The sequence below is a fragment of the Gopherus evgoodei genome, chromosome 7 (assembly GCF_007399415.2).
Source record: "Gopherus evgoodei ecotype Sinaloan lineage chromosome 7, rGopEvg1_v1.p, whole genome shotgun sequence".
In the NCBI taxonomy this organism is placed as follows: Eukaryota; Metazoa; Chordata; order Testudines; family Testudinidae; genus Gopherus; species Gopherus evgoodei.
The window spans coordinates 32999447-33015022 of record NC_044328.1 but is presented as its reverse complement, the minus strand read 5'-3'; the positions used below and the strand labels follow the sequence as shown (position 1 = coordinate 33015022).

General features: G+C 38.3%; 1 protein-coding gene across 6 annotated transcripts in view; it reads right to left on the bottom strand.

Annotated features, from left to right (window-relative positions):
- Positions 1 to 1452: 1452 nt before the first annotated feature.
- The window catches only part of CEP55 (centrosomal protein 55), a 41441-nt gene continuing 27317 nt past the window's right edge, over positions 1453 to 15576 (bottom strand). For 5 of the 6 annotated variants that reach the window (XM_030569072.1, XM_030569067.1, XM_030569069.1 and 2 more), the window contains 5 exons: positions 14648 to 14789; positions 8447 to 8763; positions 6601 to 6672; positions 4121 to 4246; positions 1453 to 2628 (listed from right to left, as the gene is read on the bottom strand). In XM_030569072.1, the coding sequence (XP_030424932.1) occupies positions 2422 to 2628; positions 4121 to 4246; positions 6601 to 6672; positions 8447 to 8763; positions 14648 to 14789 (864 nt within the window). In that variant the 3' untranslated portion in view covers positions 1453 to 2421. The remainder of the gene's footprint in view (positions 2629 to 4120; positions 4247 to 6600; positions 6673 to 8446; positions 8764 to 14647; positions 14790 to 15576) is intronic. The other variant, XM_030569068.1, reaches the window with a different exon arrangement.

The following is a 15576-nucleotide window of genomic DNA, read 5'->3' as shown; positions in this document are numbered from 1 at the left end:
CATTAGGTTAAAGCTTATACGGTAGGCACTGCCTCCCTCCCCACACCTTCATTTTGTGAATTGTGTTTCCTTTGCTTTTGTGAAAATGCAAAACAAAATGTTTCATTTTGACACTGCTGAAACAGCTGAATTAGTTTTCACTCAAATTTCCTACTGATTCACTGAAAAATGTCGTTTTCAGTTTGATCCAAAACACCTTTTATAAAAAAAATTTCAAAATAGCCAGCAAATTGAACACCTCATTATTCACCTCACTCTACTTCAAAGGGACTTAACCAAAGGAGGTGAATGGGTAGCATGATGACAGATGAAGCTCAATTTTGATAGATGCAAAGTAATACAGAATGAGGGTTGGAGGGGGAGAAATGAACTGCTCATATGCTTACAGGTTTCTAAATTAACTATCCTGTCAGGAAAGGTACCTGGGCCTCGGGACAACCTGATGAAGACTTCTGCTCAGTGATCAGCTGTAGTCAAAAAAGCAAGCTGGATATTAGGATGCATAAGGAATAGAATGGAGAATAACATGGAAAATATTTTTATGCTATTATGTATATTGATTGTAAGCACTCACCTGGAATACTGAGTGCTGTTCTGACCACCCCATCTCAAAAAGGATATTGCAGAAATAAAAGGGGTTCAGAGAAGGGTGCCAATCAATTAGAGGCATGGAAAAACTCATGAAGGAGACTGATTGGGATCGTTTGCCTTAGAAAGGAGACATGATACAAGTATATAAAATAACAAACGATGGAGAAGGGAGATCGGGAGCTTCTGTTCTCCCCGTCTCATCACACAAACAAGGTGACAATTCAGAGTCATTGAAAATTAAATTCAATACTTTTTCACTCAATGTGTCATTGAACTGGAGAACTAAGCCACAGAACATCACAGAGATCAAGAACTTGGTAAGATTCAAAGGGATGGATAATGGTATTATCCAGCATTATAACAGTAAATGCAAACCAAGTTTTGGAAAGAACAAAACCCTCAATCTTCAAGATTTAAGACATATCTCTAACTATTAGGATGAGACCTTCATTGAGATAGTTTATCCTCATCTGCCTACTATACAGTTCCTGCACCATCTGGTACTGGAAACTGTCAGAGACAGGATATTGGACAAGATGGACCATGGCATTTCATCCATTCTGGCAATTCCTGTGTTCCTAGGTACTCACAGGTATGTGGTAAGAAGTTAATCTTTTTATAAAAATACCCCCACTGTTCAAAATAGAAACAATTCTAAGAAAGTTCAAGATGAATCTAGTATTTAAGCACTATTAGTTAGACATTTCTACTTACATATATAGAAGAATCCATTGCAGGTTTAAATAGAGCAAAACATTAATAACAGCGACAGTTTTGCAAAGGGAATAATTTGCGCTACCAGCATGCAAGCCTTAATTAGTTTTCCTTATTATTTAAAAAAATAAAATAAGTACAATGACTTCAGAATGAGAAACCCAACTGCATTTTATTAATATTCCATTTGCAAAATAGGGACTCTTAAAACCCGCAGAGAAGTAAAACAGGTTTTCTGGTAAGTTACATTTCCCAACTTTAAGAAGTAGGATATAGAAGTGCAAACAGGAGTGTGCTTCAACATAACTGATATTTCAGCTTCTAAAAAGGTGCCTGGTTGCTCTCTGAAACTGGGGCTTCCAATTTTTCAGTAGACTAATATTTGCTGGGAAGAAATTTGTTTTCCACATTTAATATTGGTTTGAGAAGAGTTTGCTCACTGACCACCATTTCCATAACAGCCTTAGCTCATGCTAGATTGTTTGATACAAGGGAGCGAGTGCTGAGTGAGACACACATTGAAAACAGCACCCATCAGTAGGAAAAAACATCTTAACTCCTCTTGCAAAACAGTTTACGGTATCAAGATGTTGAACCTATTCTCTAGTGGAATGCAACTATTGTATTAGGCCAAAACCAAATGTATAGAGCTATTCTCAGTTATGGTGGTTCTAGCTATAAGGATCTAGAAGTATGTCACTCTTCATTTTGAGGCCTGTTTATGTGGAGCAAGGTAGCTGGGTATGGGAAACAGAGGAAGACGGTTTATGGGAGTTAGCTGTTATTTCTACTGGGCCCAATACATAGCTTTAATAGTGCAAAAACAAAGTCAGTAGTTTACCATTTTAAAATATTCCTATTTCTGATAAATTCTCATTCACTGAACTTGTGGTTCCAGATAACTTTTCACAAAAATGCTGAGTGAAATATTTATACAAAGCCAAATAAATTACAATAATTTTCCATTCTTGTTAAATTGGAATATGAAACTAATGTGCTAGTCTTTTATACAACCTTAAAAAAAGAAAAGGAGTTAAAAAGCCATTTTTTCCTTTTGTAGGATAGAATCCTGGCTGCATTTAAAATGCAGTATACATATGCAATTCCATTTGGAGCTTAATCTGCACAGAAATCAATATGAGCTAGTAACTCTCTATGCTGGCTTGTTGGATACTGTACTTTACATTTGGGACACTCAAGGAAGCTTTCATCAAGTAGATTTGAACGTTTCAGTGAGGGATTTTTGTCTTTTATTGTCAACATATCTTCAAATGCCGCTTGCAAACCGTTTGATGGCTCTGTATGTCCAAATTCTTGGAGTTTCTGAAAAAAAGATTTTCAATTGAAGCCATTATAGTCACATAAAATTGGCAGCCTAAAGTGTATTATACAGGGTGCATTTGACAGCACAGTTGTATCCAATAGGTGAAGTCCTGCACACTCACAGCATTTGGGGAGAGAACATTTAAAAACAGCAATGCAATTAGCTGTACAACCACAAATATTGCTAATGGGCTCTGAGTGCAGTTGTAGTTCCTAACATTTCTTTAAACTCTTTTTGAACATGACTAAGTTTCAAGTTTATGTCTCTTTAAATTATTGTGTATATCAATTTTGTGGGGAAACAAGAGAAGTTGAGCACAATCCAAGAGTACACACCAAAGATGGCTGAACTATTAGTACCTTGTTCTGAAGAGCTTCTAGCACACGGATGTTCACAGCCACTGGCTTGAACATTGAAGTGCAAGGCTGCAGGAATATGGCAGCCCAATATTCTGTAACGAGCAAGTTTCAGGCTGGCTAGTAATCTGCTCCCCTGCACCTAGCAGTACTGCTGCTCTAGGTACACAGAACACTAGCTTCCCTGGCAGCAGTTCCATTCCCCACAATGTGTATCAGAAGTGACCACTGTTCCTGTTAATGCTGAGGGGCACCGCGATACCAAAGATAAGACTAGTTCTTCCCCACCCATCAACCAGTATACAGCTAACTGCTGTCCTTAGGGCAAGACCTGTTGCTTTAACAAGAAGAGCGTGGCCTGCAGGAGCATGGGAAAAATACAGCATTCAGGATAAGATACAGCAGAGTGTAAATATGGTTTCTTTTACCCTTTCCTATGAAGTGTTCTGTTCTACCATTTTACAGTGGGGTTGGGAATGAAGGAATGAGCACTTGCGAGGAAAACAAACATTTTTATTCCAGTGCCATTTGCCTGCAGCACCAGTTTTTTGCATGACTGCAAAGGCCATGGTATTAGTCTCTTAAACTGGCTTCAGATAAAACTACTGCAGTGCTAGTGCCATCCTTCTAGTCCCTCTTGCTCAAGTGGTTTTTGGAGCTGGGGGTGGCAAAATGAAGAACAGATCAGCCTCTGACAAATGACACATAACACATATTGCTATTTACCTTAGGGTTACACAGCCACCCACCACTGTAGTAACTGAATTAGAGGGAGCAGCAGCCAGCTAAGGGAGACTGTGTATATGTAAGTGATCTAAAGTAACCGAACAAACCTAATGAAGAGAAGGATGCACAAAACCACGACCAATAAGTAGCTTCAAAAAAATTCTAGTCTAGGAGACACAATCAGGGGAAGGAGAACTTCAGGAGAATCACAAAGCCAGGGGTTTACTAAGTTACTCTTACCTACTCCTCAGTTTTTCTATTGAGTGATCTACAGGCTTTGGGGTTTATTCTCTCACTGATGAGTGCAAGCAGCTCCATCATGTATAGGAGTTCCATGCATACGTACAGAAATAAGACCCCTGGTGAAGGCAGACTGCCTGAATTCAGCTGTAAGTCATTCAGCACTCACCAAGGGCTCCAGTCGTGTTATTTGCTCCCTTGCCTTGCGTAGCTCCTTAAGAACTTTATTCAACTGATGCTGCAACTTCTGGCGATCAAGCTTTTCATTCTCAAAATCTGCAGTACACATTTGGATCTGGTAAATCCGACGAGAAAAAATGAGAAGTTACAGAGCTAGAACTACAGAATAAGAATTACTATTGGAGATAAGTTTCAATTTTTGACTGGTTGCACATTAATCTATTAAATGTTAAGCTTCAACACTGTGCTCTAAGAGGCTGAAAATGGCATTAGTCACTGTGTGACTACAGTATGACAGCATGGCAATGTGGGTGGGAAAAGTATCTCACTTCTCAAGGACAGTATTAGGCCATTGGCTTTATGCATTGCATGTGTATAACTCCTATTAATACCACTGACATCTGCGCTTGCATATTGTGACCATGCTTTCCATTAAAATATATAGAATTTTAAGGAGATGCAAGACTAAGGAGTTTCACAAGATACTATCCTGTAACAGCTAGACTTGCCACATAGCCACTGAAGATTTATAGACGTCAAAAAATCAAAGCACAATGTAAATATAGAAAATACGAGAACAATAGGCCATTAGCAGACGAAAAGCATCTTCTACAAACATTAAGGAAGGTGGACAGAATTTAATCCAACCACTAGTAAATGGTGTCAATATGCTAAATGATGTTAGAAATCAGCTGAGTACTAAGATAACAATATTATTCTAAGGTTCCATCAAAAGGAGAGCTGTATCCAGAACGGGCATCCTGACCTTTGATTCTAGTTCCCCATGTTCCACAAACATCAATCATCCTCTTAGTACACCAGTTACTCCCTCAGGCATAACATTCTCAGCAAGCAGCCATGTTTACTCTGCCCCCAATTACTATTTCTTGTGTAGACATTAGATAGTAAATAGCTGAAAGCTGCTGTTATCCTTTGGGAACGAAACAAACAGTTTTCCATCAGGAGATAAGATAAGTATGTAAATAAGTCTTTTAGCATTTTTAATACATTGTCTCCTTTCAGTACCATCTAAAACCTGAGGAGCAAGCCTGTTTCCACTAAATTCAGTGGTAGAAGCATAAACTCCTATGGCCAGGAGTTTCAGGATTCCACCCCTCCCTCCATCCATTTGTTTTGATTGATTGGATGGTTTTCACTTTGTTAAATGTTAGGGGCTGAATACATTTTATTTATATTTTAGGACTGTTTGAGTTGCTGTACAAAATTACAACACTATAAATGGTGCAGTTTCTCTTTACACATTGCTATAAATCAGTATGTCTGCAGGAAGAGATTTTGAAGTCTTAAGTGTTTGACTCTGAACATATAACGGAAGACCATATGGCACAACCTTTGGTTAGAAAACAGAAACAAGTGCCACCTCAATATTTTTCTCAAAGTGAAACAAAAACAACGTTGAAATTCATCAATACTACAAACTTGACATTGTGATCTGTTAAACTTGGGTCCCAACACCACAATGACCATTTTCTAAACAGTACATGGGTGCCCATATTAATTTTATATACACATACTCTAGTATCTTTAAAATATATGAATAACAAAAAATAAAGCTGGAGTAAAGTTTAGACAGCAAGAGGAGTGCAGGGAAATGCAAGGAACAGAACTATTGAGATCAATGTATTGTTGGGAAAAGAACACATTTTAGTTTGTCTGTGCTTAGAGAGTGCTGAAGTTAATTGATGTTTTAAAGATAGCATATTAGATTTTCATTTTAATTGACATAGTATAGTTCACATGTTTATGTTTGACTATTAATTATATAGGCCTGGTAGCATCCGCTTAAATTACTGTATTAAATTTCTCTAGCTCCTTTCCTGTTACAAATTTGCTCTGACAAAATAATTCAGTGATGTGAACAGTCAGAACAAGAGCTTATTTATTTAGAGCGGTTGGAAGGAGAGGTTGTCTATTGAAATAGAGTTTATTTATAAAACAGCATAGATTTAAGGTTGTAAGGAAGTGTTCATATGATTTCAGAACAGCTTTAAAGCAAAAGTGATTTTATCCAAAGCCTGCATATAATCAGTAAGCCTGTAGTTAGACTGAAATTACCACCAATAACCCACTACAGAGTACAGCAATAATATGAAAGACAAAGATTACTTTGCTACATGTGGGGAAATCTACCACAACAATACTTTGACAAAGGTTAACTGGGGAACTAAAAATTCATATAGAAGTTTTGCAGCCTCCTGTCAGACAAGTCTCACATTTATATCTGAACTTTGTTCTCACATGCATTATATTGAGAAAGCTCCAACATTAGAATATGAATGAATTGCTGCTTTTATCAGCTATCAACTATCAGTTCTTAACATACACTTTGAGGATGTCATATTTTAGAAAACCTTATGTGCATAATAAAATTTAAGGATTTTAAGAGTCACATGCATTCATTAATATAACTCATTAAATCAATTAAAACTTTAGAATGTAATTTGGTACCTGTTGTTCCAACAAAGCTATCCTGGTGTGTTCTTCTTGTCGTTTTAACAAAGATTTATGAAAAAATTGGACCTATAATGTGGAAAGAAGGCACTTGTAACCAATAACTTCTACATACAGTAATTATTAAATCTCAAAGAATGACTAACTTAAAAAAAAAACAGGATTAACTAGGAGTTTACATATTCCAGTGCTCAAGGAAATGTCTCATACTAGTATCCAAGCCAATGGAACTTCTCTCCACTCTTCTTCAGTGAAATGAAGTCACACAGAAGGGAAACATGTTTCCTGAAAGCTTTTCTAGGTGATTAGGATCCAAATCAATATCTATTTAAATCAATGGAAAGCTTATTGACTTCACCAGGCTGTACATCAGGCCCTCGGAATCCAGGAAATTAATTCCATGTTGCCACATGCAAATATTCCTCTCCTCTAAGTACCTGGGTAATAGCCACAAGCAGCAGCAGATACCAATAAGCAGTTTAGCTCTAGTAACTCTTACAGCCTTAAAGAATTAGCTAAACTCTAAAGACTTCCTTTGGCCCCTCCAAATCCAGATGCCAAGAGGGCTGCAGTTGCCTACTTCAGCACCTCCCCTGCTTGTCCAGGTTCACACCCAGATTTCTGGCCAATATCCAGATTTGCCTCCCTTTGGACCTTACGTACAGTTTGAATCAGGACCATAGTTCCTTCTGACCTAAGGTTCAAATGGAGTCCAGCTGTGAGCAGTCAGGCAGTACAAATAGTGCTGTGTCCTGTACAAGGAAACCAATTTACAATACCTAAAATCTGATACGGATGAAAACATGTCAACAGGGCTAGCCAAAGTATAATCTAGACAGAATAAATTCAGGCAATTTAAATTGTGCTTTGCAAAATGACTATTACAAAAAGTTTAGTCTTACTCAACTGTTGTTTTATCCATTGTGCCCATGAGATGTATGGTGTAGGCATATAGCTTTCCATAAAATATATCAGTGGAATCCATAGAAACCATGTTAACTGATACTTCTGGCAAACGACTGTCCTTTCACAAGCAATGCTCCCACTGGGGGAAAAAGGGCTAGAACAAAGCAGTGAAGTGCTGTGCCAAAAGGCACTCAGAAACTACAGTGCGGGGCACAGTGTATGAAACGAGATAGGTGCTTTAAGCATTCAATATGCAACAACAGATTTTAGTAAAGTAAACACTGGAGGATACTGAATCACTGAGCTTAGACACTGGAACCAGGTTAGCTGCTGTGAAGTATTCTCTCCAAGGGACAGAAATAGATGGACGGGCATTTTTTCATAAAAGTTTACATTTGTATGTAAATTGTATCTGGTGGATTTTTAAAGATTCTAATAATTGGTGGTGGTAAAGAACGTGCTAGCTAGAAAAGATTTCATGAGGGCTTTGATGCAAATCCAAAACAACAATCTGCAGAGTATGACATCACCTTTAATCATTTAAAAAAAAAAAAAAGAGAGAGAGAGAGCTCTAAGGGCTTGTCTACACTTAAAACACTGCAGTGTAGACACTACCTATGCCACTTTCCTGAACGGTGCTAGCTAAACTGATGGGAGAATTCTTCTGTCAACATAGCACTGTCTACACTAGGGGTTAAGCTGGTTTAAATGCTTTGCTCGGGGGGGGGTTGATTTTTCACACCCTTGAGTTACATAGTTATATTGACCTAATTTCCTAGTGTAGACTAGCCCTAAATGTCTGCAGAAAGCAGATAATGTTTAACAGAGCAAAATAGTTTCAGACCATTATGACTCTCTTTTGTGCTTAATGAGCTGAAAATATATTTAATTTAATCCTTTGCTAATATATTTAAACTCACATACTAGATCCACTTACCTGAGATAAGAGATCTTCAGTCTTCTTCTTTTCTTCTTTGAGCTTTTCTCTGGTAGTTTCATTCTCTTCCTTTAACCTCTGTATCTTATCTCCTTTGATTTTATTTTCATTTTCTAGAGCCTGCATAGCAACATTGTTTTGCGACTGCAATAAGCTATTTAAACTCATTACTTCTCGTTTTGTTTCTTCATATTTCTTTTTGAATTCATTAAGTTCAGATCTCAGCTGGGTTACAGTTTGCCTTTCAGTGTCAAGATCATTCTTGGCAGTCAGTAAAAGCTGATCATAATATTTTTGTTTTTCTTCTTGAAGGTAACCTTCACAAGACAGAAATCATAAAACAGTGGTTTTCTAAAGTATTCTTTCTTTAATGACACTAGGCTAGATTCCGTGCCATACCTTAGGGTAACTATATGCAACTTATATGATCTCTGGATTCTAGCATGCTGCAAGGCCCAGATCAACCCAGTATAAGTTAGAATAGCTTCTGATGATGCTCTAACTTATGATAGCATCATAACAACCCAGACTCCCTATAGTGCTCAGTGCTAGAGACACATCCCCACCAACTCTTACATGGCAGGGCTTGTGAGGGCGGACTGTTTATGTTGGCTCGTTTATGTTGGCTCCATGCAACTCCAGTGCTGGAGAAATTCTCCCCCAGCCTCTCGTAGCTCTCATATAGCTCCTATATACGGGGGGCGGGGGCAAGAGGGGGGACGCACCATCAACACTGGATTCTCAGTCCTGATACAGAATACAGAAGCTGCAAAACTCTCACAGTTTAGGTTTTTGTTAACTGCTAGGTTAGCATTAACAGGGCAGTGTGAGAGCCAGGCCACCTAGTGGCTATCACATACCGCCCTCTTCAGATTATACACCCTCAGTTTCTTGACACTAGTTGAAGGATCTTGTGCCTTTGCGATCTCCACCGCTGCAGTGCAGAATACATTCTTTGATTTTAAGTGCCAGCTTCCTAGCCAATGACTATTGCTTAAGTCAGGGCTTGAAAAGTATACCAGATACTAGTGGCCCAAGAACAAGGCTCATTAACCAGGGGTGAAAACACCGGTGTGGCCACACTCTTGCCCCTGAAAGCCATATCCTCTGTAACTGAAAAAAAATAAAGAGAGTTGTGTAGTGCACATTGTATTTAGCTATATCAGTTTTCTATTTAATAACTGTTTTAAAATGTAACTTACTATTCAGGCTGATTATACTGTATAAACAATATGTGTTGATATTTAACAAATCCCACAGTAGTAATCTAATCTGTTTACAGAAATGTATTTGACCTTTTGATTTTTAACAGAGCAAAGGTTTTCTTCTGCTTTACACATGCTGCTGTGATTGGGGGTGGAATTGCTCTCCAGTACCCTAAGCTTCCCTCAGCTTTTTGGCTGCTTCAAAGGTGGAGTCTCTGCAAGTGCACTTCTCCCCTTCACAGGGTCCATCTGGAGGCCCCTCCCCAGAGCACTCCCAATGCCATCCTCTGCTGTGGCTTATGGTTGCCAACAGCAGCCTCTGCAGAATGAAGTTAACCTGACTGTCAATTTCAGTGCTGCCCTCCAAGACTTATAAAACCAGCAATGGAAACTTACACGTATGGAAGCTCAATTAGAGCACTAAAGCTGCCTGCCTGCAGCCTGAAGACTAGAGCATAGCATTGGTTCCAGCTTGGTTTGACTTTGGAAGGCTCTCATCATGGATAAAGGCTAGAAAACTATCTTATTTAAAATTTACTTTCTGCAGCAGATGCCACTCACCCTGCAAAGTTGCCTATTTGCCTGGAATGAGGATCTTTCAATTCCTAATTTAAGTTTGCTTTGGGCAGGACAGATGCTTCAGCAATATAGAAAGAGGGAGGGATTTTTTTTTTTTTAAAAGATGCTGTTCCTGGATTCTGGTTGGGAGTTCTATTATATCCATCTCTGACATGTATAGTAAGAATCTTATAAAAGTGAAACTCCAGTCCCTGCTAGCTGTTTTTCTCCCCTCATCCAGGGCTTTGTTGTTACTAAAGAGATGGGGGTTTTGATACCATGACTTCTTGGATTCTCTTCTCCAGTGAATAGATCCTGCATGCCTGTGTCTAATGCCACTCTTAAGCTTTCTAAGCAGCAGCATCAAATTAACATGACCAATCATTTTACTGCTTCCCATAGGGACCTGAATAGCACCAATGAAATCAATACATGGCTGATTTCACTATGATCCAACTTAGCAAAGTTATGAGAAGAGTAGCACTGAAGTTGACTGAAGAGTATGTTACATAAATTTACTGTTGGTTCACATCTTTAAGGTTATAGGCACAACCGTGTAGGTCCCTTATTCACCACTGACGAATGGATTTTTCAATACTTGCCAACCTACTCCAATATTTATTTAGTTCTACTCAGTCAACATTTAGTAGCATGATTTGTAAATACATCATTCAAATGAAAGGCAGAATTATAGGAAATTATCCATGTAATTTATTATATTGAACAGAAAAATCCTGAAAAACTGAGATGTGGCATGTTTAGGTCAGGACAGTGGATACTACACAACACCAGTGTAGTATTCGTAATACTCAAGTCAGATTTCCTAGTAGCGTGTAGTGTTGACAGAATGCTTTTAAGGAGTCAAGTGTATTCAGGTAGTCTAACCAAAATACTTTTCATAAATACTGCAATCAACCCTGTGTTTAGGGACTCTGCTTGGCCCCTCATATAAAAACTGAATTTCTTTTTGACAGGCACAATTTGTTCAATCTAAAACCAAATTAAATTTGGATATGTTGCGGAAAAAAATCTGTGTGCAGTGTAACTATTTTATACAATGCCAAGAATTCACGTACAGGTTTACTGTTTTTTAAAACAGATTGTCACTATTTACTGGTATCTGAACTACTGGTTAATATTTAAAAGACCTGAATCAATATACACATTTTTTTAATAAGCAAAACTGTCTTTGGATTGACCAGGTTATGTAGCAGTATAGGTTAGTGACAGACCCTGATAATATTCCACTGATGACTTGAAGAAGCCATTGTGTTTTCATTACAAGAGTTAAAGTTCACATTTCAATTATGCTAGGAAAATAGACTGGGTGCAAACACATAGGGAGGCCCTAATCTCTCTCTGCTAGTGGCTTTACTTTTAAGGACCTTGCTTTGGAGCACTAAGGGTCAATGAGAACATCTGTTTGAAGCAAAGGTAATGTAGAGCTCTCCTGTGGTGCTGCCTTTATTTTGGACTCTGTACTATAACACACATGCCACAGGGAGCGTAAACAACGGTAAGAGATCAACACTAACCTCACCCCTGCAGATTAACATCCAGGAGTTGTTTTTAAACCAAGGAAAAGGCATCCCCGAATTGCAATTAAAGAGAATCATGGTGAAGCAATTTCTTAGTTTTGCTTGGTAATTTGATCAATGGGAAGAGATGGCACATGCAGCAGGTGGAAAGTAGGCAGAGAACAGTCTAGTGACCTTTGGTTCCAAATATTCTGGCAGCCCCAGTTCCATGTCAAATTTGAGATATATTGGAAACTGCACAACTCCTGACTCTGGACCATTCTCTTGTACCAGCACCCATTTACCTCTCTAACTGATCAGCCACACAGCAACGGATATCAGTTAACTATTGTCTGAAACAGTGCTGTGCTCCTAACATCCCTCCTGCCCTGTAGTTTATCAAGTATCTGGTCTCTTCCTGCAAGATAGCCAATTTTACTGCTTCCCAACAAAGTAGTTCCTAAGGACAATAGGTAAACCTAAGAAAAGCTACTCATCTGATGGGTTGGATATGGGCCTCCTAACAAAATAAAGTTTTATAGTTATGTCACTTGTAGAATATAATTCCTTGACTTTTATTTCTTCCTGTATTTCCCTCTCCAATATGTTTGTCAGCTGGTCTCTTCAAATAATTCCACACCCAAATCCTGACCACATATTTCAGTCTATTCATTGCTCCTTTTTCACTCAGGTAGAGCACTAGCCCCTTTAGAAACAAGGTCCTCCTCCTCTTGGTGAGGGACAGGTTCTTTTTATCAAATGCATGTTCACTGATGCCCACAGAAACCAATAGCGTGGACAATCTGGTTGGAAGCACCCCATGCAGCTTCTCAAAAACAGTCAGTTTATTTGTTTACTGGCTTCATCTTCATACACGTTTTCCTGCCACAGAGCAGTAAACCACTATAGCCTGCTTATGCAAGACAGACAGGTAGATAATATAAGTCAGACTGAATGAGATCTACCATGGATGCCCTGTTCACTCTCACTTCACTTTTCTTTTTCCCCAAAACAGGAGTACTGCCCTGGCTTCTCTAAAAGCTGTAGCAGTGCAATTCTGCAACTCCCAATGTTTGGTTATAGATACTAAAGGCAAGTGCTGCTTCCAGCAAAGGATTACAAAATTTATACCAGTCCATGTCCTTTAGCTCATTAGCCGAGACAGCAGCATGAGATAGCAGTTCCCAAAACACAAGTGTACAGAGTGGAGCTCTCATCAAGTGGCAGTGTGTACCCTGGGATATCTAATTGCAGTAATAGGAAGGAGTAGCTTGACTATTACAGGAGCATGGTTAGGGAAAAATGATAGGGATTATCAGACTTGCTCTGTGGGGAAGGCTAGACTTTGTTTTATGAGATGGCGTGCATGGGGGGAAGGGGATTGTTTATGACTACACAATCACAGTAGATTTCCAAGTGATGGCAGTAGATGTTTGCACAAAGATCAATAGGTGAAGTGTGGCATCCTTGATTCAGTACTTTAGCATCATTTATTGGGAAGATTATTCTCCTTGAGGAACAGCATTATTTTTCTTCTTTATTTCTTTCCCTACCCCATGTTTGAGTCCTCACTCCTTTCTTTCCTAATTCCCGGCCCCACAGGTTTTACCCAAAACTCTTCCTCATTCCATACACAAAAAACAATGAAATAGCTTTTTGATATTTAAAAGTTAATACTTTAGAGTCAACATCTCAGGGAGCTTAACTGGAGAGAAAATAAAGGAAAGTTGACATCATACCTCCCTTGTTTCAAGCTGCCTGCAAAGTCGGAGAAAGCAATACAACAGTTAAACTGGGTTCATAGTTTCAGTGTTTTCTTTGCAACAATGAGGTCTAGAAACTTGCTGCACCCCTGCAGATTCTAAATATACCATGCAGGCCAAAAAAATCCATTCAGTGGGCTATGTATTTGGCACAGTTTCATTCCTGTGACAGGTTAGGTCAAAAGTGTCTGATTTGGTTGCTAGTAGAAGTGGCATATGATTCGGTGTCACAGATCATCAAGTATCTGGTACATTGGCTAAAACCTTGGTTTGCATCTATGTTTGAGGCATAGCCCACCCTAGATTTTTAGAGGTTCAGATCATGCAACTGCGGGTGAATGGGAGATGGTCAACACCATTTTACAGAATTTTTTTGTGCTGTAAAAATTGTTAGGTCTTCGATCTGCAAACACTTCCTATGAGTCATCTTTTACAATGTGTATTTTGGAAAAATAAATCCATACCTAAGCAATGACTCTAATGAATTTGCAACACTGGTTAGGAGTGTAACGTGCAGGATAGGTGGCATAATGATGTTTACTTAAAAGAGTACTACTTATGCAAATAAAAAGGATAACAAGTTAACGTCAAGAAAAAGTCCACCTAGAAGTCGGATCGCTGACTTTTTATGGCAAGTTCACCCTTGAGCAATAAAAGTTTTCTTGGCATACATTGTAGCAGACTGAATAGAAAGAAATTTGGAGCATTCAGTTTTGAGTGTAGCTAGATAACAATGAACTCTTGTAACTCTGGTAAGTACAATCTTTTTCCTCATCTTTCAGCAAGAAGGAACTGAAATGATTAGGAAATGCTTAAATTCTATCATTAAATCAGGGATTTTCTTGTATCAATTCTCAGACTTATTCTATCAAATGTCATAATATAACTTAAGAGACAAGGTAAAATCTTTGATTAGACCCAGTTCTGTTGGTGAAAGACAAGCTTTCAAGCGCAACAGGGCTCTTCTTCAGGGCTGGTAAGAAGAGCTCTGTGGCACTTGAATCTTGTCTCTTTCACCAACAGAAGTTGGTCCAATAAAAGATATTCCTTCACCCACGTTCTGTGTCTCATATTCTGGGACCATACTGCTATAGCAACACTGCAAACAATAAAACTCATGATTTTTGTCCACTTTTGAAGGAAAGTTTAGATTAATACCTTCTGCAGTGGCCTCTTTTGCCTGCTGTTGGTTAACTGTTTCTAGCTGCTGCTCAAGTTCAAAAATCCTTGCCAACAGTCCCATGACATATGCCTCTCGCTGCTGGTCATATAACAGCCACTGCTGGTTTTTCTCCAGAGCCTTCATGCAGGGGAAAAAATGGTATTAGGTCACATTTTTAGAACATTATCCTCCCATTTTCTTTCCAATACTCAAAAATACAGCCAAGGAAAGCTAGTTAATTTCTAGTCTGCAAGATGTAGTAACTTTTCTGCATTGAGTAATTTCAATTTTATATTCACATTTCTGCTGTCTGTCATATGGAAAAGGTTAAGTGAGTTTGTTGAAGATCTTAATGTTAGATTGTAGTTTTTCAGTGCAACAGTTTGAATTTATCTACATCTGTACGGGGTGTGCTAGTACAGATTAGTTTATCTCTTGGAGTAGAAAAGGCTTCTTAAAGGCAAAGACTAAGGAGTTAATTTAAAATGAAAGAACTATTAACTAATACTTTTTGGAAAAATTAATTTAAATAATGGTCCCGAGTGCAGAATAAACCGAAGCTGAAGTTTATGTCAAGCCATTTTTGAAACAATGTTCCACTTAAAAAAGTCTGCAAAAATGAGAACTCTGGATTTTTCAAGCTGTAATATACAAAATGCACCTTGTCTAAACAGTCCCCAAACATTCAGGAAGTATTTTCCTTGTGCAGGAGGATACAAATGAAAGATTAGTAGTAAATTAAAAGATGAGCATATTTTAAAACTCATGCTAACAGCAGAAGGCTACTCACAGATTTAACTATGTAAACTGAGATCCCCAAAACATTTCATGTTATCAGATTACATTAAATGATCCATATATACCAACATATCCAATCTTCAAGGTGTCAGCTCTCTCTTATAGATTTAACAATATGGGTTTAATG